We start from the raw sequence: 22,783 nt of genomic DNA on the forward strand, positions 1-22,783 counted from the left end.
GACGGAGAAACCCGGGGTCACCATCTCTCGTAAGGTAACTGTTTCCCCTTCATGCACCCAGGTCTCCGATACACAAGCCAGGTCGACCCCCTGCGAGGTAAAGAAGTCTCACAGGGTGGCGGTCTTGTTGCCTATACACCTGGCATTGCACAGCACCAGTGATGGAGGTGAGTAATCCTTGCTCACCCTACCCTCGTCCCTCGGGATGGGGCACAGATTGGAAGGGGTACGAGCATATCTGTATCTCAATCCCCTTCGCCTATAGCATCTGCCCCCACCGCCATACCTCCCTCGTCCCTCCATGGTAGCAATCCCAAGCCTCATACTAGCCTCCAATAGATGGCAATTGATGTTATTCTTTCCCAGCCTAGTTATTCTGTTTATAGTATCAACAACTCGATAATTCTAATTAGTTGAGTAGAACAAACCAGCTAAACATCAGCTACCTCTCTGATTGTATGAAACTATTATATTCTTTGTCAGCCTACTATTATAATATTAAACAAACCAAGTAATTAAATTAAAAAATAAACCCCAAAACATTCCACAGCTAAACAGAACTGCCATATAACGTACATTAAGGGAAGAAAAAACACCTAAATAGCAGGAGAACAAAAATCAAACATCTAACAGTAAGCAAGCAAAACATAAATATTACCATGGAACAATGAACTATAAAAAACTAAAACAAATGGCAAAGGAAGGGGGGAGGGGGGAAAGAAAAGAAAAGAAAAACAGTTCTTGTAGCAGACGAAGTTCTTGTAGCATCACGCGCCAGCTCGAGTCTACTCGAATGATCTCTGAATGATCTCTGAATCTGCCAACCTGAACAACCAGGCGACCTCCCGGGATGGGCAGAGGAAGGCGGGGCAGGCTCAGTAAATGCCCTGTTTGATGTCAATGCCATGCCCGATGGTCTCAGAGGGCCCTCCTCTTGCTGTTGTGCTAGCACTTGTAGTGGCAGGGAAAGTGTTCCTCTTGGCATCAGGAGTCCTCTGGTTTCCCCCACAGCTGGTGTTCTCAGGGCCACAGGATGATACCTCTCCTCTGCTACAACCAGCTGCCAGCCCTGTGGCTTAAGAGTCTCTGGCGTCCTGAGGGTGGAACCCCCCTCTCTGGCTTCCCTAGGAGCCTTTCAATTGAGTCATCTGCAGAGTAATATATCTTGACCCAGGCTCCATGCCGAGCACTCAACCAGTCTGTTTCAGTCCAGGAGCACTGCTGACATGCAGGACAGCCGGACCCACAACTGGGAAGACAGAGGAGGCACACAGCACAGTTGGGCCCACAAGCCAAGAGGGCAGAGGCAAGCACAAGCGGAACACTCATGCAACACAGTTTCACCTCCCTTAGTTCATTTAAAACGCCGAGTCAAAGCCTGAGTCAGAGTCAGTTCGGAAAAAGTTCAGAAGATTAATTGAATTGTTTAGAGTTATGAGTCCTTGAAATAGGCTGGGCAGCGGCTGTTCAACTTCGTTAGATCTAATTTACAGTGCCAACTTCACAAGTTGTCTGATATAAAACCCCAGGTTGCCAAACTTTTGATATGAAGAGGGTTAAAAGATTAAAAAGTTAAAAAAGTTGAAAGGAGTAGGAGCCCCCAACATCTAGTTGATGTCTCTTCATCTCTTCATCTGTGGCTTCCTTCCACTCCTCCAACATCACAACACCGCCATTGGCTGTTTCAGTCCTCTAGTCACCTTTTGTGAAGGACTTCATCATTACACCATCTGTTGCCTCCAGCTCCACCATTTCATCCTTCTGTTCTGGCAATCTTTCATCCATATTGTTTTCCAAAGTCTCTTTGTCCTCTTTAATTCCACTTTCCATTTCATTCTTCTGTTTTCTTAGCTTTTGGGTGGTTGCTTCCGTACCCATCTCTGCTGTTTCTCCTTGTTAAAATGTTATATATACAAACACACATACACATACAAACACACCAATTGCTCAGTGTTCCTCCATCCCTCCATTATTCCTAAAGCCACAGTTATCTCAGTTTTCCACCATCTCCATTTTACTCAAATTCTGCCATTGAAGGAAAGGCTAGTGGAAGTCAGGGGAACGTCTGTTTCAAACTTCTCCCCCTTCCACTCCTTCCATTCCTTAACTGGGATAAAGGATGTGAAGCCTTCAGATATTGCATAGTGCCTCCACACAACCTATTTCACTCCTGATACCTTGTGTGGGCTGCGTTCCGGGTTCCGGGTTCAATGTAGTGATTTAGAAGAGATATTTTATTAACAAGCACACATGTACAGTATCCATCAAAGAAACTTAACATTCTTCAACTGGAGAAGCTGATAGCCTTGCTCTTAGGAGTCTACTCATCTTAAAGATACAATAACATAGCATGGGGGGTGTTAGAAGGGGGCTGCAGAAGAGGGAGAGAGGAGGAGGTGTGGGAATGTGTGTGTAAGGGATATTTGAGAAAAGGAAGGAGGAGGGGTAGGAGAAAGGGGAGCAAGAGTAAGAATGGGGATGCAAAGGAAGTTGTCAAAAAGGAGGGAGTAAGGAGGCATTAGGAGAGGGATGAAGATGAAAGCAGGGGCATGAAAGGGCCAAAAGAAAAGGGGGAGATGGGGTGAAGGGGAAAACAGATGCAAAGCAGAGCTGCAGAAGATAAGAGAGAAGTGGCTTCAGAAATGGAGCTGCGAAGGTGAAAAGAGACCTCATAGCTGCATGGGATGAGATGGGAAGGGAAGGGGAAATGCTAGGGGGTTCATGTGTCAGGAGTGGCCAAGGGGTCACCGAGTGCAGGAAGCAGGGGTGCAGCCCCTAATATTTTCCCATTTTCTTATGTGTTGCAGCGGGGAACTGCACAGAGTTTATACGGATGGGGATGTGCTATAATCCCTATTATAGCCTCTTGATTGAGCTCTTTGACTCCTTCTGGCAGCTGAAAACTGAATGCCCTCAGCAGGCTGGTCAGGAAGATGAAGATTTCGATCTTTGCCATCTGCATTCCCAAACATATGCGAGCCCCTGAGGAGGAGACAAGAAGAAGGCAGTAAGTGAGCAATAATTTACTTTCCCATGTTCATTGCTTTGTAGCTATAAGCATTCTGCATAACACTTTGGCAAAATAGACATAGTTAGGATAGGGAAAACATCAAGGCTGCTGTCGGTTTTCTAGCCTGGTCAGTGCTAACCTTCCTTTCTTCTTGTTATACTTATGTTTTGTTCTGTAATTTGAAGTTCCCAATCTCATATCAAAGAAGATACATTCAGGAAGAGGATGGATTGAAGATGAAGGGTCATGTGGGAGGGGCAGGGCAGAGAACATCTCCCAGGGCTAGAAGCCAGTGTAAGAGGGTCTAGCTCCCAGTGAGAACTGGGAGGGCTCACTTTTCTGTGTGCAGAATAAGGGTGAAGATTTAATTTTGATAGAGGACTCTGTAATTTCCTTCATTTCTTTTCTATTTTTTCTTTCCTAATCTTTTTTCTATTTTCCCTTTTAGATTAGTATGATTTTTATTGTGTCTTATGTATAAAGCTTTTTAATAAAACTTGATTTTAAAAAATGAAAGGAAAACTTTGGTCAACTGCCCAATGCAGCAATGCAGAAAGTGGTTAAGACCATGGAGCAAACTCTCCTGCCAGGTTTACTTCACCTTGGTAGGAACTAGCATTGCTGCCTGAAGAGACGTTGGGTGGCTTGCAGTGGTGATGTGTGACAGGGAACAGCACTATCCTGGTGCTGGCAGTGCTGCCTCTCTCAGGGACAGGGCAGGGGTGGCAAATGTAGGGAGGTGCAGATGGAGACCACATAAGTGTATGTGCATGTGTGGGTCCCAAGCCACCAACCCAGAGATCCCCTTAACTTGCCAGTGCCTTGCCCCATTCTGCTGACCAGCAGTGCCCACTCCCTCATGTGCTACTGCTGATGTCATTTCCTGGAAGCAGACTAGTAAGCACATCTACAGATCACAACGTAGCTTGGTCTTCTGTGTTTACCTGCACCAAATGGCAGATATTCTTCTCTGTTCACGAATTGTCCATCCTTGTCCAAAAAATGATTTGGGTTGAACTCTACAGGTGTCTCCCATCGTGTTGGATCAAGAAGAACAGAGCGCAGATCGGGAATAATCATAGTCCCCTGCAAATAAGAAACAAGTGACTTGGAATGCATTCATATCAATACTTTTTTTTATTATTATTATTATTATTATTATTATTATTATTATTATTATTTTGGTGGGTGGCTTTGTATTCATCACTGTAAAAACTTTCTGTACAGGCAGGAACACAAGAGGGCTTTCCGCCACCTCTTTTAAAATGAAAGCTCACAACCCAGGTGAGACCTCTGGATACTTCAGGCTCCTCCCCTGCCACAATTGCCCCATGGAATGGCACTTGCCAATGGTGAAACATGTCTGCAGATGGAGCTCCTGCTCTTGCCCTTCAGATTCTTGACTAGACAGGAAGTTCCTGTATGGCTAGCTGCATCTCTCAATATGCAACCTTCTGCTGCTCTTTGCTCTTGGGCTACAGGAGTGCAGCTGTATCACACTTTTATACCTTGGGAATGAGAAAACCACGCAGCTTGAAATCCTTTGTACATTGCCTAGGGAACCCCAAAAACCCGACGTATTTAAAGCGCTGCATTTCATGAATCACAGCATTAGTGTAGGGCAGTTTCTTCTCATCTTGATAGCAGATTGAGTGAGCAGAACCTATGACATCTTCTATTTCCTTGTGCATTTTATCTGAAGAGAATGATGGAAAGAGAAGGTTTATTGTGAATACTGCATTTCATTTCAGATGGACATTTAATTCCCTTGAACACATTCCATAAATCTCTGTGAATGAGTCCCAGTTTCTTGCATTTTTAGGTCACCTGGTCCTCCAAAGAGCTCGTCTGTGTACATGGTTCTTCCCCACTCTAGATCCCAGGTGTGAAAAGGCTGAAAGTGAAGCTCATCGCAGTTGTTTCTGGTTACCAGAGCTGGCTGGATTTGCTGAAGGGCTGGGATCAAAGGCTGTCATATATTCATTCTCCACCCCCAGCCCTCAATATTTCCTACTTAGTTTCACTAATACTCATTTCCTCACCTGATCTTTGTCTAGCGTCACTCATATAAAGGTAAAGGTAAAGGACCCCTGGATGGTTAAGTCCAATCAAAGGAGACTATGGGGGTGCTTCGCTCATCTCGCTTTCAGGCCTAGGGAGGTGGAGTTTATCCAAAGACAGCATTCAGGGTCATGTGGCCAGCATGACTAAACCACTTCTGGCACAACTGGACACCATGATGAGTGCCAGAGCACACAGAAATGCTGATTACCTTCCCACAGCAGCACTACCATGCTTCCCACCGCATGCACTACCATTACACTGGCATTCTTTCAAACTGCTACGTTGGCAGAAGCTGGGACAGAGCAACAGGAGCTCATCTGTCTTATGGATTCAAACTGCCAACCTTCTAATCAGCAATCCCTAGAGGCTCAGTGCTTTAGACCACAGTGCCACCCACATCCCTCATGTAATGGTGCATGGAGAGGCAGGAATGAGGCTCAGTGACTTATCTCACAGCAGGGGCATTCTTGTACATTTGCTGCATAAAGAAACTGCTAGCAGATTTGCATAACAAAACAGGCTGTGGTATGGTATCAAACTGGAGGGGGGAATGTGTTGATTCCTGCATTGCAGGGGGTTGTATTAGAAGACCCCTGGGGTCCCTTCCAACCCTACTATTGTAGGCTTCCTTATGAAACCTTTAAAGAACTATGCTCCACCCTAGTGGTCAAGAGAAGCCCTGGCTCTCCTCTCTCACCTTGGATATCTGGATGACTTGCCAGGAGGAGAAGTGCCCATTTCAGAGAACACGTAGCTGTGTCCGACCCCGCTACAAAGAGGTCAAAAATGCACTGGGCCAAGTTTTCTTCATCATAGGTGGACTCTGGGTCATTCCTGCTCTGGTGTTGAAAATGGGGAAAGTGACATGTCATTTACATGCATTACCTTCTGTCCTTCAGCACTTTATCTTCCTTCCCCCACTTATTACCATACCAGGGTGGCCACACATGCTTCATGAGAGTTGGGGTGTCCTCTTATAGTGCCTAATGTGAAATGGGAAGCTGCTGCCACCCCGCCCCCACTGTTGCTGCCCTCACTCGCTGGATCATCACCTTTTCGTGGTGAGTGGGCTTCCACATTCCTATGACCCTTGTGGGGGAAGCCATTGGGAATCTCGTACTCCAGCAGGGTCACCCAAGGCGGTAAGGTCAAAGGGGAGGAGCTAGACAAAGAATGACCCAAGAAGATATCAACGGTAGAACAGGTGGGTGATAACAAGCGGTATGTTACAACGGCTGTAAAGGTGGATGAAAGCTGCAGCAAATGAGAATTTACCGGTTGCCATGACAACTCATGCCATCGGAACAGAGCCTTACTGCAAAGACTGCTCCAAAGGAAGACCCCATAATACACTTAAGTTTCCACTCCTTTACACTCACATTTCCTAGACATTTCTATATTTGCTTATGGATGGATGTCAACCCTCTTGAGCAACTCAATTGACTATGAGAAATATTTGGAGGGAACTCAATGCGATTTTCAACTGAGATTCAGAAAAATAGATACACTGGTACCTTGGTTTTTGAACAGCTTAGTTCCCGAACAACTTGGAACTTGAATGCTGCAAACCTGGAAGTCAATGTTTTGGTTTACGAATTTTGCTTCGGAAGCTGAATGTGCTCCTGAGCTTCCATTTTCACTGTTGCGCTGCTAATTTGTCTCCCCCCCCCCCCCATTGTAATCAAAGCCTTCCATTTCCGATTGAAGTGTCATGAGGTGATATTTGGAGCTTATATTTGGTGCTTTTCTTTTTGCTATTTTTTGGGTTTTTGTTTGTGTGGCTTTTTCATTTTTGTGACTGTAGCTTGTTCTTCATTTTATGATTGATTGATTGATTGTGTGACTACGGAAATGGATAATAACCCACCATCCAAACAATGACTATCATCAGCGCAGGTAAGAAAGAATTTTAATTTTAATTTTTATCATCCACAATACTGTTTTATTTATTTTATAGTACAGTACAGTGATTACTGCTTTCATTTTATGGATCAATGGCCTCATTAGATAGTAAAATTCACGTTAAATTGCTGTTTTAGAGGTTGTTTATAAAAGTCTGACCAAACTGCGGGTGGCAGTGGAAGACAGAAGTGCCTGGCGTGCTCTGGTCCATGGGGTCACGAAGAGTCGGACACGACTGAACGACTAAACAACAACAACAATAAAAGTCTGGAATGGATTAATTCATTTTCCATTACTTTCTATGGGAAAGCATGCCTCAGTTTTGGAACACTTTGATTTTGGAACAGACTTCTGGAATGGATTAAGTTTGAGAACCAAGGTACCACTGTACTGGTTTCCAGGCAAGGGATTAGTATTCACATATAACAGGGAATATAATGATTCCCTGAATGAGTTTTGAAGCAGATACTCATTTGCATTCACATTTGTACATGAAAATATCTATCCTTTCCTAGCTATTTTAGTAGATGCCTATGGAAGGATTTCAACTCACTTTAGCAGTTAAAATGACTATGAGGGAATGGGGGGGGGCAGAGAGAGATATTGGTGTCCTGGCAAGAGATTAGTATTCACTTATTTTTATTTTTTTATTTTTTATGAAAGATTTCAACATAACAATTAATCAAAAACATATCATCCTCATCCCCCCCTATTTTCCCCTCCCCGAAAAGAAAACCAGCCCTCCCACCCCCACCCCCACCCCCAGACTTCCCTCAGCTCCTCTCCCTGTTCACTCATTATGGTGAAATATGGTACTTAACACTAAACATATTTAACCATTCATTTGTCATCATGATAAGCATTGTACAAAGAGGGAAGGATGAAAATATATTTTGGCCTGTCTAGTATGTGAAGATGGATGAGATGGGGATTTGAAGTCATACTCTAGTTTAAGAGCATTTTGTGTAGGATTTTCTGTTTTCTCAGCCCACATTTGAATGTCAGATGAACATCAATCCAAAATAATTTATGTACAGAAGGAATGCTCCAAAGCAAGACCCCTTAACACACTTAAGTTTCCAGTCCTTTAAGCTCATATTTCCTAGCCATTTCTATAGATGCTAATGGATGGATGTCAACCCACTTTAGCAACTAAATTGACTATGAGAAATATTTGGGGGGAACTCAATGCCATTTTCAACTGAGATTCAGGAAAAAAGATGCTGGTTTCCAGGCAAGAGATTAGTATTCACTTATAACAGGGAATGTAATGATTCCTTAGATGAGCAGTATTCAGCTTCAAAGCTGATACTTACTTTCTCCATCTGAAGGAGATAGAAATCAATGAGATCCTGTGGCTCAAACAGAGACTGATTCTCCTTATGCTTCTCTATCTCCTCCTTTGCAAATGAACGCACCATCTCCACGCAGGAGAAAGCCTTCTTGTGGGGCCCTGGGAGATGTTTCATGAGCCATGGGAGCATTTCATAAAGCTAAAGGAAAGATAGCAGAAATGCTGCCATTACCATGAGGAAGCTTGTTCAAACCATTTGTGCTTTGGAATTGCACTTAAAAAACATGATCTGCATTATTCTTCAGGGCTAGCATATTAGTTTGAGTCTCACTAAGAAGAAGGAAGGTATCTATAGCTTCTCAGGAATCCCACAATGATTGGATTCTGTGAATTACCCCTAGCTGAAAATGTGAAAGAAAACTATGGCTCAAAATATTTTTCCAGCTCCCAGGCATAATTCCAAAACTGGGCACAATCACAGGACCTCTCCTGGAACAAGTGAGTGTCCTTTTGTGGTAGTTGAGGTGGGTGGAGAATAGGTATGGGGGAAAATTCAAGTAAGTTTCATGAGTACTTTTTTTTTTTTTTTACAGATTAGGAATGGAGGTAGAAATGTGGAGAACTGAACTTAAATTTGAGGAAAGGGTTTAGTTGATCATACAGAAGGGGGCTGCTTTCCTCAGCAATAGTGATAGTGCTTGAGTTGCTGGTCTTTCTTTCATTAAAAAAAAATTCCAGCGAAGTGGTGGCTGCAGGGGCCTCACCATGGATGCCATCATGATTGCCACTGCTAGGTGGGTATAGAGTAGACACATTCAGTTTTTCATGATGGCAATAAAACGATGTAATTCCCTTCTTGAGAAGATTATTTTGTTCACCTCTCTTCCCCTTGGTGGGCTCTCAATGACGTATTCTGAAGGTCATTGTTCCACTTTTGTCCCATCTTCCCTCCAAAGTGTCTCCTGTGGTGGACAAAGTCTTCTTTTGTTGCTGTTTTAAGGGGGGGGGTTGTGCGTGTTTTTTATCTCAATGATAATCATGAGCAATGGATCAGGCTGTGAGATAGTAAGTAGCCCTTATCTCAGATCAATTTAAACCTGATCTCACTTCTCCAACCCTCTATCAGAATACTGATTTGTGGTATGAAGGTCCTTGGGAGACCTGTTTGGCAGGAATAGAAATGACTACTCACAGCATAACCAAAGCTACATGCAAAATGTATGGAAAAATCTATGGCTTCTATCAGCTTCTGCAACCTTTCATCTTCAAAAGCAAACCGGTGCCCAAAAGCCACAGCACTTATCATGTTGGAGACTGAAGTAGTGATGGGCAAGGAGGGGTCAAGTGGTTGTCCTGCAAAATAAAGTTATAATAATGTTAGCTCAGCGGGTCCAGTTCATACTGAGAATGGGGTTTCATGGTGGCCAAGAGAAACTGCTGGGATCTCCATTAGGAACCAAGAAAAGCATATCACATTGCTTTCTAAAATGGACAGAGGTAGGACACAAATATATCTCCATATGCCAGCTCAGCACCATCACTTAGCTTCACATACCCTTTGAACGTGCAAAAGCCTCCACGAGCTGATGCGCCTCCTCTGCTACTTGCTGCTCCATGCCGTTCTTTTCCCGCCACAGCTTCTGCAGAGTGACTACAACAAAGCGTCTCTGTTGCCTCCAGGTGTGACCATTTGATAAAGCAATACCTATGGAAAATCAGTGAGAAACAACAACAATCATACCTCGGGTTAAAGTCGCTTCGGGTTAAATCTTTTCAGGTTGCCTCCCACGGCGACCCGGAAGTAACAGAATAGGTTACTTCAGGGTTTTGCCGCTCGCACATGCGCAGAATGTCGTCACAGGCATGCTCACTTTACAGTATCAGCAAAAAGTGAGATTTCTCGACATCTCTACCGTTTTGATTTTTGAAGAGAAAACTGGTATCTGATAGTGTGATGTCGGCAAGTTTAGATCTTTCCATGGAAGGCCATCATGATCAAAATTCACTTCTCATTTGGGAGTCAAATGGATGGCAGGTGTTGTAGAAGGATAAAGGACTTAACTTGCTTCTGGCCACCCTAACCTGGTGGGTCAGTTTATCAGCCAGAGCAACAGACTACACCAGAGCATATCATGAGTCTACTGAAAGCCCTGCTGTACAGTGTGAACATTTAGCTTTTTGTAAGCAAGCATTTATCAGCAAAATAGATGCTTTGATTCACCAATTATTCCTAGCAAAGCTAAGAAGGGAGTTGGGTTTATCTATGTAAACAGCCCCTAGGTGTTGGCTCCTAGGTAATGCATTTCCCGTTGTGTGCAGCAGTAATAGAGAACCTTTGTTCTGTTTTTCTGGACAGCCCTTTAAATGTTTCATCTTCAGAAAATACCAGTAGAAATTCTTATTCTTCACTACTTACCCTTTCCTTTTGCCATAGCCCTAAGGAAAAGAGTCTCTGGTCGCTCGTCTAATTCTTCAGAGTGGTCAATGAGCGCTTCTTTCACTGCTTGGAATCCAGACAGTACTACAATGGGTAGATGTCCAAACCATATGGTGTAAACATTTCCATGTTGCTTCCCCAGCTACCATTTGGTTCAAAAGAGAGGAGAGGAATGATGTGTTCAAAAAAATGCAGTTGGATATTTCAACTTAATACGAGAATGTCATCCTCCCTCACCTCTGCAGTGTCTCACTATGTGCAGTTCTCTTGCTATCATCCTTTCCCTTCCTCCTCCTCCCCCTCCCCTTCCTTCCTTCCTCCCTCCCTCCCTCCCTCCCATAATTCCAACCCATTTGTTTTACTCCCTCCTAGCCATGTTGCCTCTGCCTAGGATCAGAGCAGCAGAGACACTTCGTAGTAACCAGCCCTCCTGCGACAGAAAAGAAGATGCACAAGTCATTGCCAGAAAATGATCTTGCCACAATCTTTGTGTGTGCAGGGATGTGGAACCTGTAGCCCACCAGATGCTTTTGAACTAGCACTCCCACCATCCCTGACTATTGGCCGTGGTGGTTGGGGCAGATGGGCATTGTAGTCCAAAACATCTGGAGGGCACCAGGTTGGCATAGGCTGGGCTAGAGTCCTGGGTCAGGTTTCAGACCCACGGTGGGTTACAGCAGGAGCATCACCACCATGGAAATATATGGCAAGGAGTTAAGATGATACATGTCTGGGCTAGAGAATATTACCAATTCCAATGTTTTAAAAGTTAATACGTTCATATCTGATGGCTGAGTAATTTTGCATTTTTTAAAGAGTTTTCGCTGAAAAAGCTCAGAATTGTATTTAAGAAACAAACAAATAAAATAAATTATGGTCTGACAAAGAGTAAACGCTTGCGGAGGAGGCCATGGAAAGGTGCCTGTTCTGTTTGTCTCTTCTCTTCTCTAGTTACACGTGAGCTGCTGTTGAGAAAGGCTGATGTGCTCCTGCTTCATTGCCAATTGAACTTGTTCCCCTTCCATCTGTTGGAGGGGGAGAAGTACACAGCATTCTAGGCCAGGGATGTCCAACAGGTAGATCGTGATCTACTAGAAGATCGCAGTGTGTCTGTGGTAGATCTTGTGGGGCCCCAGAACCCCCCTGAAAGCTCAAGAAGTTTGGCTCCCTAAAAAAGCTCAACAAATTTGATCACCGCCAGTTTTTTATAGTGGGAGTAGATCTTAGTCTCTTGAAAGTTGGACATACCTGTTCTAGGCCATGTCGCAAAATGCAATAGAACGAAAGTAAGACAATATCAAAAACATACTGTAATAAGCTCTTTTATTAATTCAGCTTCTTGTGTTACACAATGTGTTTTGGAGATAAGTGCCCTTCAACCAGCAGCTATGAACGACACACATTAAAACTAATATAAAGGGGCAAGATTCCGATTAATACTGAAAAGCACAAAACCATACAAAGTAGGATAATGGCAGCATGGGTAGCTATGTGAAATCAGGGGGAAACACAAGGCAACATAAAATGTTGTTGTATTTTCAATTTGTAAGTGGTAGCAAGACTTCCTTTCCCAGTGCCATTAGTTTCACAGCTTTCTAAATGACTCTCTGAAGCTGATTTCACAGCCCTGGCCTTGTAATCTTGCAGAGAGTATTACCTGGAGATTAGCACTTACTGTAGGTGTTGCGTTTGCAAAGTAAAGGAAGGATTGAACTCTGGTTAATAACAATACACACAGAGACTTGAACCAGCAAGACTCTGGGAAGGGTGCGTATAATCGTGTCTCTCTGTGCTTGTCTGATGTGCAGCCCCTGGCCCAGGCCGTTTTTATTCACAAAAATCTTTTTACAGTGTTTGCAAGAACCAATCAGGTTTCTTCTGAGCATTTCAAACAAACCTCAAGTGGGGACAAAGTTAAACTATAAACACTAGTTATCCATGCATACTTTTGGGGTGAATGAATGAATACTACAAAGGAGCGAATACAGCAACCCCGGAGGTCATAAACAATCAGTACACATGATAAGGAGGATGGCCAGGAGGACAACAATCACTATCACCTTCATGTGAGATCTGTTTCCTGGCCCTAAGATTAACATCCTAAAATTACCTATTAGAAACTACAAAGACGAAACTGCCCAGTCTTTGAGGACACAGGACGCCTGCCTGTCTAAGTGTGTACGTGATTTGTGGAGAGCAAGGAGAAATGGGCAGCAGAGGCAAAAGGACATGGAAAGGACATGAATGTAGAATCTTATGGGATTTAATCAGAAATTATCGTCAATATATCAAACCCAGTCAACACAAAGCTTTCATCGTGGACACGATGGCTTGATGTATATTTTATAATTCCTCATGGTAATCCCATCTGACCCCTACAGTAGGCTTGCCATACATCAGCTGATTTCACAGCCCTGGCCTTGTAATCTTGGAGAGAGTATTACCTGGAGATTAGCACTTACTGTAGGATTGCCATTGTCAGGGGTTCAGGAGCAGAGGCACAGGAAAGGGAGGAAATAGAGAGCGAGGGGGAGGAGTCCGAAGGAAATGTTAGTGATGACAGCGGTCCGAGGTCTCTGAGTCTTTCCAGCGAATCGGAAGATTCACAGAAAGGGGCCCCCACGGTCAGGGCAAGGGGGGTGCCGAGAGGGGACTCAGAGAGCAGCAGTTGGAAATCAGGACCAGCGTGCACACCAGAGTGCAGCAGGGGGGAGGAGTCCCAGACATCGGGATCGGGCGGCGCACTGGCAGCGGGAGAACATGAGTCAGGATTGACCACGCCTCTGTCGGGGAGCGAGGAAACGGTCAAGAGGAAGGTTGAAGGCTGGGCGCGCGCGCCAAGTTCAAATGTACAGGAGGGCGGTACAGTAGGCAGCCCGGATAGGGAGCCAGGTCCCAAAGCCCGCCGGAAAGAGCGGGAGGAGTCAGGGGGGTCATCGTCAGCCTCAGAAGAGTCCAGGAAGGAAGGGACCCAGGAGGGTAGCAGGACCCAGAGGAGAAAGGAGAGACGGAAGAGGTGGAGTAAAGTTAGAGTCTTAAACTGGTGTACAGGGGGCGGAGATTCAGATGGAGCTTCGCCGATCTAACCCCTAGACGTAGAGCTGGGGCGCTGAGGTTTGAAAATGGAAACTGTACTTCAAGAAAGACTTCTGTACATTACTACCGGCTAGCGTTGGTCCTCTGTGAGCTGGGACCTGGAGCCAGCTCTGACAGCCATACATCAGGAAAATTCCTGACATGTCTTGACAGGAATCGGCAAAATGTCAGGGAACACCCAGATGTATGGCAACCCAATGAAAAAAGCTCAACAATTTCCTAAAAAATGGCAACCCTAGTTTGCCGCAGAGATCCTTTAAGAAGATTTTGGTATTTTAGTTTATAATTTGTTTTTCATAAGTGCTTCTGGTTTGAGTGAAAAAGATTGAATAGGGCATGGAGGTTAGTACCTGTTGAGAGGCTGCTGTGAATGAATGCTATGGTCTGTCTTTTTTTTCCAAATAGTATTTTATTCTTTTTTCATATAGAAAGTTACATTTCTTAACCTTGGTAACCTCAAGGTAAGATTACTGCAATGTGTTATACATAGGGCTGCCTCTGAAGACAGTTCGGAAACTTCAGCTAGTGCAGAATTCAGCGGCCAGGTTGCTCACCGAAACAAGAGCAGATTACATCGCTCCTGGTCCGGCTGCACCAGCTACCAATTAGTTTCTGGACCCAATTCAAAGTGCTGGTTTTGACCTAGAAAGCCTTAAATGGCTCAGGACCACAATACCTCAAGGACCGCCTCTTTCGATATGATCTTACCCAGACCCTGGAATCATCTTCTGAGGCCCTTCCTTGTGTTCCTCCTCCATAAGAGGTCGGCAACACAAGAATGGGCCTGCTCTGCAGTGACTCCCCGTCTGTGGAATTCTCTCGCCAGGGAAGTTCACCTAGCAAAACCTTCCTTTTTAACTAGTTGATTTCACTGACATCCTATGCCCTTTTAAAATGTGGTTCTTTTTTGTGGCGGGGGGGGGTGTTATTGGGTGGTTAATAATAATAATAATATTCCAATTAACAAAACAATCGGAATATAGAATTTTTCCATATACAGTCATACCTCATGTTACGTTTGCTTCAGGTTGCACGTTTTCAAGTTGCGTTCCGCAGCCACCCAGAAGTACCGGAAAGGGTTACTTCCGGGTTTCGCTGTTCACGCATGCGCAGATGCGCAAAATGATGTCATGCGCATGCTCAGAAGCGGCGAATCGCAACCCACACGTGCGCAGATGCGCAGACGGGTGTTGCGTTCTTTTCAGGATCCCATTCGCAACCAGAGGTACCACTGTAGAAAGTTATATTTGTTACTCAATAATTATATTCCATTTCAACAAAACAAGCTACTGCCCTCTCAACCAACATCAATGCTTATAACTCGAATTACATACAATTGCATTTTAAAGTTCCATTTTATCTAATTTAACACTCTCTAACATGTTTCTTAATATATTCTGCTGTTTTCTTACACTTCAAACCCCGCTGTGGTCTTTGCATATGGGAAATAACTTTTTGTATACGGTGGTACCTCGAGTTACAAACGCTTCAAGTTAAGTTTATTTTGGGTTATGAATGATTTTAACCCAGAAGTAAGTTTTCCGAGTTCTCGGAGGCCTCCGCGAATGCCAGGAGCCAGGCCCCGACATCCGCAGGATGCCCAGCAGGTCACATCCCAGCCCCAAAGTTAGGTAAGGAACACTTACCGAACAAAGACCAAGAGCAATGAAGCTGTTAAGAAAACAAAGGTGAGCCTGGGCCAAAAAGCCCTTTACCAACCCTTGCCCTACCCCCAGCCATAGCAAGATGGGTGGCACCTAGCCAGGTAAGCCCATCTACCCTGTGGGAGCGGGGAGTGGAAAATTTTTGGATTCTGCAAGGGATTTTGGGATTTGTTTATGTGTGTGTGCCCTGTGCCTTTGCCTCAGCTTTGCTCCTTCGTTTGGGGGACTTCTGGGGGACGCTGTCTTCAGCCATTGTTTTGGGGATCGTGTGGGGTTTGGGGTTCAGCTTCTTGTTTGGGGATCGTGTGGGGTTTGGGATTCAGCTACTGGTTGACTGTGTGACTGCAGAAATGGATAAAAGCCCCCCCCCCATCCAAACAATCATCGGCATGTAAGAAAAACATAAAAGTTCATTTTTTCATCTACAATACTATCTATTTATTTTATAATACAGTATATTGATTATTGCCTTCATTTTATAGATCAATGGTCTCGTTAGACAGTAAAATTCATGTTAAATTGCTGTTTTCTGGAACGGATCAATCCACTTTGCCATTACTTTCAATGGGAAAGTGTGCTTCAGGTTAAGAATGCTTCAGGTTAAAAACAGACTTCGGGAACCAATTAAGTACATAACCTGAAGTACCACTGTAGACTGGAAAGGTTTTCCAATCTTCTTTAAAAGATTCTAAATTTGTATCTTTTTTCAATTTTTGCCATCTCTGCATATTTTCATAAACCATTCTTCTTTTGAGGGTGTTCTCTCCTCCTCCCTCAGTTTAACAGTATACAATAAATATTTTTGATCTGTAATTTTTAATGCGTATTTTCAACTTGTGTATGGTTTTGTGCTTTTCAATATTAATAATAATACTATTTTACATTATTACTATTATTTGTATTGCTTACAGCTTCTGACAACAGAGGCTTATGGCATTTACCAATTTAACCCATGCCATCGTTGAAGCTGAAATATCATAATTGTTGGGGCAAATAGATAATTGCTGACATCAGACTGAGTTATTACTAAGCAATAAGTACCTGAACGACAGTATTTTCATGAATTTTCAATCCAAACCTCCATATGGCTCCAATGAGAGGAAGCTGGAGAGGACCTGGAGGATAATGCCTGTGTGACCAGAGCTGTTTCAGGTAGTGCAGAATCAGAAGAGCCACCAGCAGAGCAATCAAAAGTGCCCATATCTCCATCCTTCTCTTGCTGTCTCTTTCTCCTTAATTTTTTCTAGGTTGCCTGGTCAGGTTCAACTCTCTTTCTCTAAGGAGTTTTTGCTTTCATCAAAGACATCAGCAGTATTCTCTGTTTTTATATGCTCAGTTATTAAAAACAAATAAGCAACAATGGGTGCAACACCATTTGTAAGTAGCCTTGGAATGTGATACAATCGAACACTAGTACTATCAAACGCTATAATCATTTTAATATGTGTCATGCAGATGTGATGAAGTGTGCTTTATATCAGGCACATTGAACTCCCAAGAGACTGTGATCTACTTCCAGTACCCCGAGAATCATCTGGTATTTAATATGGATATCTTTCCCTCTTACGGAATTGCTACTCCTTGTAACCTGTACCTTGGGAAGGTACCAATCTGATGTAGCCTTCAGAAAGAACTCTGAGTTCAAGCTCTTATTAATCCAGCAATGAGGGCCAGGATAGTAAATGCATTACAATTGCAAAAGCCAACAAACTTCTACCTACAGTTGAATCGAACCACAGTGCAGTACAATTGCTACTTCCACACAGCACTTGCTAGTTGCAATCCATCAGAGGTGCCAACTTGAATAAAATATGAGGAAGGGGGCAAGTAGCCTTGGAATTTGGTTGCAAGTCTTGGAATACAATCAAACACTATAATCATTCTAATATGTGTTACGCAAATGAGAGGATGTGTGATTTATATTAGACACATTGAACTTCTGAGGGACTGTGATCTACTCCCAGTATAAAAGAACTGGCAGTGATCTACCCATTGTCATTGGAGAGAGGAGGTGCACGTGTGGGGTGGGTGGGTGGAAGGGGAGGATTGCCCAGAGTTGTTGAGATTTTTGGAAGGTGGATTGACCAGGCTTTTGGGGGGGATACAGACATTCATTGCCCACTTTGATTCATCCCGCGATCGACCAGGTTCAGCAGGGGATCTACCGTCTGGACATGCCTGATTTATATGAATTGCAGTTAGAATCCAGGCTATCTTAAGACCGATTTTATGGCACAAATATTTGGGAAATGATTTTGTACCAACCGTTCATGTAATAAAAATAAATATGAGAAAAGCCTTGCCAGATCACACCAAAATCTTCTCTAGTGCAAATGCCCATGGGAAGCTCTCAGGCAGGACTATAGACCTCACCCACTATTGCTCCCCAGTACTGGGTGCAGAAAAGCATGAAGTGTCTGATCCTGGAAGTCCAGCGTTGTCCATGGGTGCAGTGAGAAGCCTGAGCCCTTCAGCCCCTCCCCCCTCTTGCTGCCTCCTTGGTCTCTGTTCTCCCTTTAATAGTGCACAGAACTGAAGGAGAAATTTGGAAGGGTGATAGTCTTTCCTACTTCCTCTTTCTGCTCAATATGTACTGCTCAACTTTTACCCCAACCCTTAAGAAAAGCAAAGTGTGCATGTGTACGTTCTCTCTTTCTGATTCTTTTTTGGTTCTCTCTCTCTCTCTCTCTCTCTCTCTCTCTCTCTCTCTCTGGAGGGGGCTCATCTGAGAGAGTGGGGACTGACCCTAAATATGGGTTAAAAAAAGTGTATTCATTTTTTTCTGGAAAGTACAGTGAGTGGGTGCTTGTCATATTCAGAATGCTGTTCCAAAGAACAGGAACAGTCCGTCTGAAAGCCCCAATAATAATGCAAAATAAATAGCAAAAACAAAAGCACCAAACTTAATGAATTCCAGAAGTCCGTTTGACTTCCGAAATGTTCGAAAACCAAGGTACCCCGAAATAGTCGATAACCGTATCAAACGTTCAGCTTCCAAAAAATCATTTGAAAACTGGAACACTTCCGGTTTTCGGAGTTTGATAACTAAGATCCCACTGTATTGGCAGGGGAGCGGTATAACCAAGGATCTCACCTTCCTGGAGATTTTCACTTTCTATTGCCTTTTATAATTTAGAAATTTCATCACTGCTTCATGCAAAAGTAGAATGTAAACCAGGTGTAAACCCAGAAGTTCCAACGGTGTTCAGGGTCCCTTTCACATTTTTAATTGTAAAATTAAAGTCTTGCAGTGATAGGGCCCACCTCATCAACTTACTTCTTCATTGTTCTCAGCCATTGTTATTCTTCATTGTTCTCAGCCACAGCAAGTGTGAATGGTCAGTACATAAGATAAAAGTTCGGCCCCAGATGTACGGCTTCAGTTTCTGTAATGCCCACACGATGGCAAGGCATTCTTTCTCAATGGTCGAAAAATGTCTTTCCCTTGGAAGTAATTTCTTGCTTATGAAGGTGATGGGATGCAGGTCGTCCTTCTCTCCTTGTTGGCACAGCACGGCCCCGATCCCGGCATTGGATGCATCAGTGAAGACGGTGAACTCATGATCATAATTAGGAGCAACAAGGACTGGAACTGATGTCAAGACGCTTTTTAAGGCATCAAAGACCTGCTGACACGCTGCTGTCTATTTGACCTTATCTGACTCCTTCTTCTGAGTTAGGTCAGATAAAGGCGCTGCTAACTCACTAAAATTTGGAATAGATTTTCGATAATAACCGGCTAGGCCTAGGAAAGCTCTGACTTTCTTCTTGGAGGTAGGGGTAGGCCAGTTTGAAATGGCTTCTATCTTTGTCTCTAAAGGTTTCATCACTCCTCCTCCCACCATGTGTCCCAGGTATTGAACGAGCCCCCTATCTGGCATTTGCTAGCTTTGATGGTTAAGCCCGCCTCTTTAATTCTCTGTAGCACTATCCCTAAGTGCTCTTTGTGTTTATCCCAAGTTGGACAGCAATATCGTCTAAATAAGCAACTGTGAACTCTCTTAATCCGTTCAGAATTTTGTTCACCCACCAATCGTTGAAAAGTTGCTGGCGCATTCTTTAATCCAAAGGGCATTACTTTAAACTCAAACAGCCCTAAGGGACTTCTGAACGCAGTTTTCACCTGGTCCCTAGGGTCCATTTTTACTTGATAGTACCCCTTTGTTAAGTCTAGGCAGGTGATGTAATGACACTGGCCTATGGCTTCGATCAGGTCATCTAAATGCGGCATTGGATATGCATCTGCTTTAGTGACATGGTTCAGCTTCCTATAATCCAGTCAAAATCTGATAGATCCATCAGGTTTCTTTAATAACACTATGGGTGCTGCCCAGGGGCTTTCCGAAGGGGTTATGATCCCTGCCTTCAACATCTCCCTTACCTCATTGCTAACTTTCCCCATGTATTCTCCAGTTATCCTATAGGAGTTTACAACAGTGGGCTGGGCATCCCTGGTGTTGATATGATGTACAACTCCCTTAGCTCTACTTGGAGTATTACTGAAAATTTCCTTATAATCTTGTAGGGTCTGTTTAACCTCCACCTGCTGGTTAAAGGATAATGTAGGAGCTATCTTTATTTCTTGTAGATTGCACAATTGCTCCCCTCTCGATGGTATGGCAAGGACTTCTTTATATAATGGTCCATTGCTTAGACAGAATCGCTCAGGTCTTTCAGGGGTTAAAGGCATGTCAGATTTGGCTGCCTCAAAGCAATTAACTAAATCAGCATCTTCTTCCTGTTCTTGGGCAAAACTATGTTTTTGGTTTTTTAATAAAGGAACCAGCAGGGCTTCATTTCTCCCCTCAGAGTTCTGTTCCTCAGCTCTGTCTCCTTTGGCAACAGTAGCATTCCCCTCAGCATCGGGTGACTGTTGACCCCCCTTGGAGTGAGTAACTCCAAAAGAACTCTGTACATGCTCTAAGAGATCCCATCCGATCAGCACAGCAGTAGGAATCTCCTCACAAATAGCAACCTGCCACTGTCCTGACCAATCTTGGAACTTAACATGGATGTCTGCCACTGGTAATACCTCAGGGTTTTTTGAAATTCCTTTTAATCACATAACTTTCCCTGGAATTATTTTGGTGGGAGAGATGATCTCTGGGTGGACAATAGTGACTTGCGAACTTTTAACCCTAGAAATCTCCTCCCTTCAATCCAAATATCTTCCCCGGCATTTTTCAAAAGAAGATTGTCTTGTTTTATAGCATAGCAATGTGCCACTTTAGCCTCCACCACTTCAGCAGGCTTTGGCCTATCCTGACTAGCTTAGCTCTCCTCAGCTGCTTTGATACAATACATTTTTTTCTGAGGGCTAATACTGACAGACTTTTCCCCTCCAGCTCTACAATTAAAACTTTTGTGACTCGCGACGGGAAGGCGGAAAATGAGGCAGAAGGGCTGGCGCAGCAGTAACTTAAACTGCAATCCACGCCCCCTCCAAGCTGCCCGGTTGGGTGCTTACCTGTGGGCGTGGATGCGCCAGCCAGGTGAGCGGGGCAGGGGGCATAACGCCCCCTGCATGGCGCAGAAATCGCGTCCCGCCCACAACACCTCCCCCTTGTCTTTCTCTGAAGATGGGTTTCCCTTTGACTGTTGGAATTTATTTCTGTTAGTCCCCCACACTTTCCCGCCAAAACTTGGTTCATCAAACCTATGGTCCCTTATTTCATTTATTTGGTCATCTAAGTTAGCAGCTTCTTGAAGCGTCTTTCCTTTATATGATATTTTAATTGGCCGTTTATCGTTTCAAAAAATTGTTCCAGAGCAAACACTTCTCTGATTTCTGTGTAGCAGGAACCCCCCCCCCCAAACATTCAGTTTGTACAGACTTCACTCACACTCACACACTACATACGCTACACTTCTGTTATAAATTCATAGAAAATCAACCATACATCAGATTTGCACTGATCCACTTTTATTTTACTCCATGAAGGAAGGACTACAAAATGGGGAAGGTTTGATACAGGCCGCCATAATCCCTTGAGCATAGCAGCACATCCACAGGAGCCCTGCCCAGTTGCTATGCCAACCCTGATGGTCTCAGACAGAAGACCATCAACCCTGCATACACCAGTGGATTCAACACGGACGCATCCATTCTTAAGGAAATCAGCCCTGAGTGCTCACTGGAAGGACAGATCGTGAAGCTGAGGCTCCAATACTTTGGCCACCTCATGAGAAGAGAAGACTCACTGGAAAAGACCCTGATGTTGGGAAAGATGGAGGGCACAAGGAGAAGAGGACGACAGAGGACGAGATGGTTAGACAGTGTTCTCGAAGCTACAAACATGAATCTGACCAAACTGCGGGTGGCAGTGGAAGACAGAAGTGCCTGGCGTGCTCTGGTCATGGGGTCACGAAGAGTCGGACACGACTGAACGACTAAACAACAACATAACAAAAGAACAGTGATTGGATTCCCCCTCAGGGGGCAGGAAACTGCAACTACCTTTTGTCTTCAGAAAATGACTCATGAGGGGGGGAAAGAGGGGAACCAGCCAGGTGACAGGACACTCAGGTTACCACCACAACTCCTCCCTCAACCCCTCCTTTCTGTAATGTATGCATGATGTTTCTGGGGGTGGGCTTGACCTAGAGGAGGGGAATTTCAAAAGTTTTTATAAGGTCTTGCACACCATTTTTCTGTGTCTTTCCTCTCTCCTGCGAGTGAGGGGAACACCCTGCTGCAACAGTACAATAAAGGCCAAGCCTACAGGCTGCTGATTTGCTCCAATTTACTCTGGTTGGTGTCTTTACTTTTTGTCCAAGGGAGCCCTCGGATTTTTCCGGTAACATCTGGAACAGAGTCTGCCCTCTCCTGTTCTAACCATTTTGTGAGGTAGTTTGAGATTTTAGCCCCAAGCTGAGCATATGTCTCCTGCCTCACTTTAGTCACACTTCTAAATTTCTTTCTCAGTTGTTCTGAGGTAATCCCAAACCTGGTGTATATTAGTTGCTTAAATTTGCATGTCGAGGTCCCCAGGGGCCACCCCAATAACTCACACATCACACCAAAATTTTAGTTTAAGGTTTTTGGCATAATTTTGGCCACAACTTTATTAAAATACAAACATGTGAGTGGTTGCTTAGGCATTGGTTGCGACTAGCTGCCCCCAGCATGGGGGACAGTCTGACATTCTGCACGCCTGAGAAAGTTAGAAAAGGGGAATACACTTGGGGCTAGCAACGGAGCAGGGAACCTGCCCTCAGCCCACCCCAAATGCAGCCAGGAGCTCTTGCAGTGGCCCTGTGATAGGAATTTTATGGTCTTAGATATATGGTAATGTTCATAACTGCACATACATAGA

The 22,783-nt window shown here is 44.1% G+C and overlaps 1 protein-coding gene across 1 annotated transcript; it reads right to left on the reverse strand.

Annotated features, from left to right (window-relative positions):
* Positions 1-2,216: 2,216 nt before the first annotated feature.
* On the reverse strand, positions 2,217-16,985 carry LOC310678381 (cytochrome P450 2J5-like). The gene is made up of 9 exons (XM_083442294.1): positions 16,509-16,985; positions 10,687-10,849; positions 9,826-9,975; positions 9,463-9,623; positions 8,293-8,469; positions 5,772-5,913; positions 4,519-4,706; positions 3,955-4,096; positions 2,217-2,982 (listed from the first exon to the last, which is right to left on the reverse strand). The coding sequence occupies exons 1-9, from the start codon at positions 16,674-16,676 to the stop codon at positions 2,795-2,797; spliced, it is 1,479 nt and encodes a 492-aa protein (XP_083298420.1). The 5' UTR covers positions 16,677-16,985; the 3' UTR covers positions 2,217-2,794.
* Positions 16,986-22,783: the final 5,798 nt, after the last annotated feature.

Source organism: Podarcis tiliguerta (genome assembly GCF_965153285.1).
Source record: "Podarcis tiliguerta genome assembly, chromosome: 5".
NCBI lineage: Eukaryota > Metazoa > Chordata > Lepidosauria > Squamata > Lacertidae > Podarcis > Podarcis tiliguerta.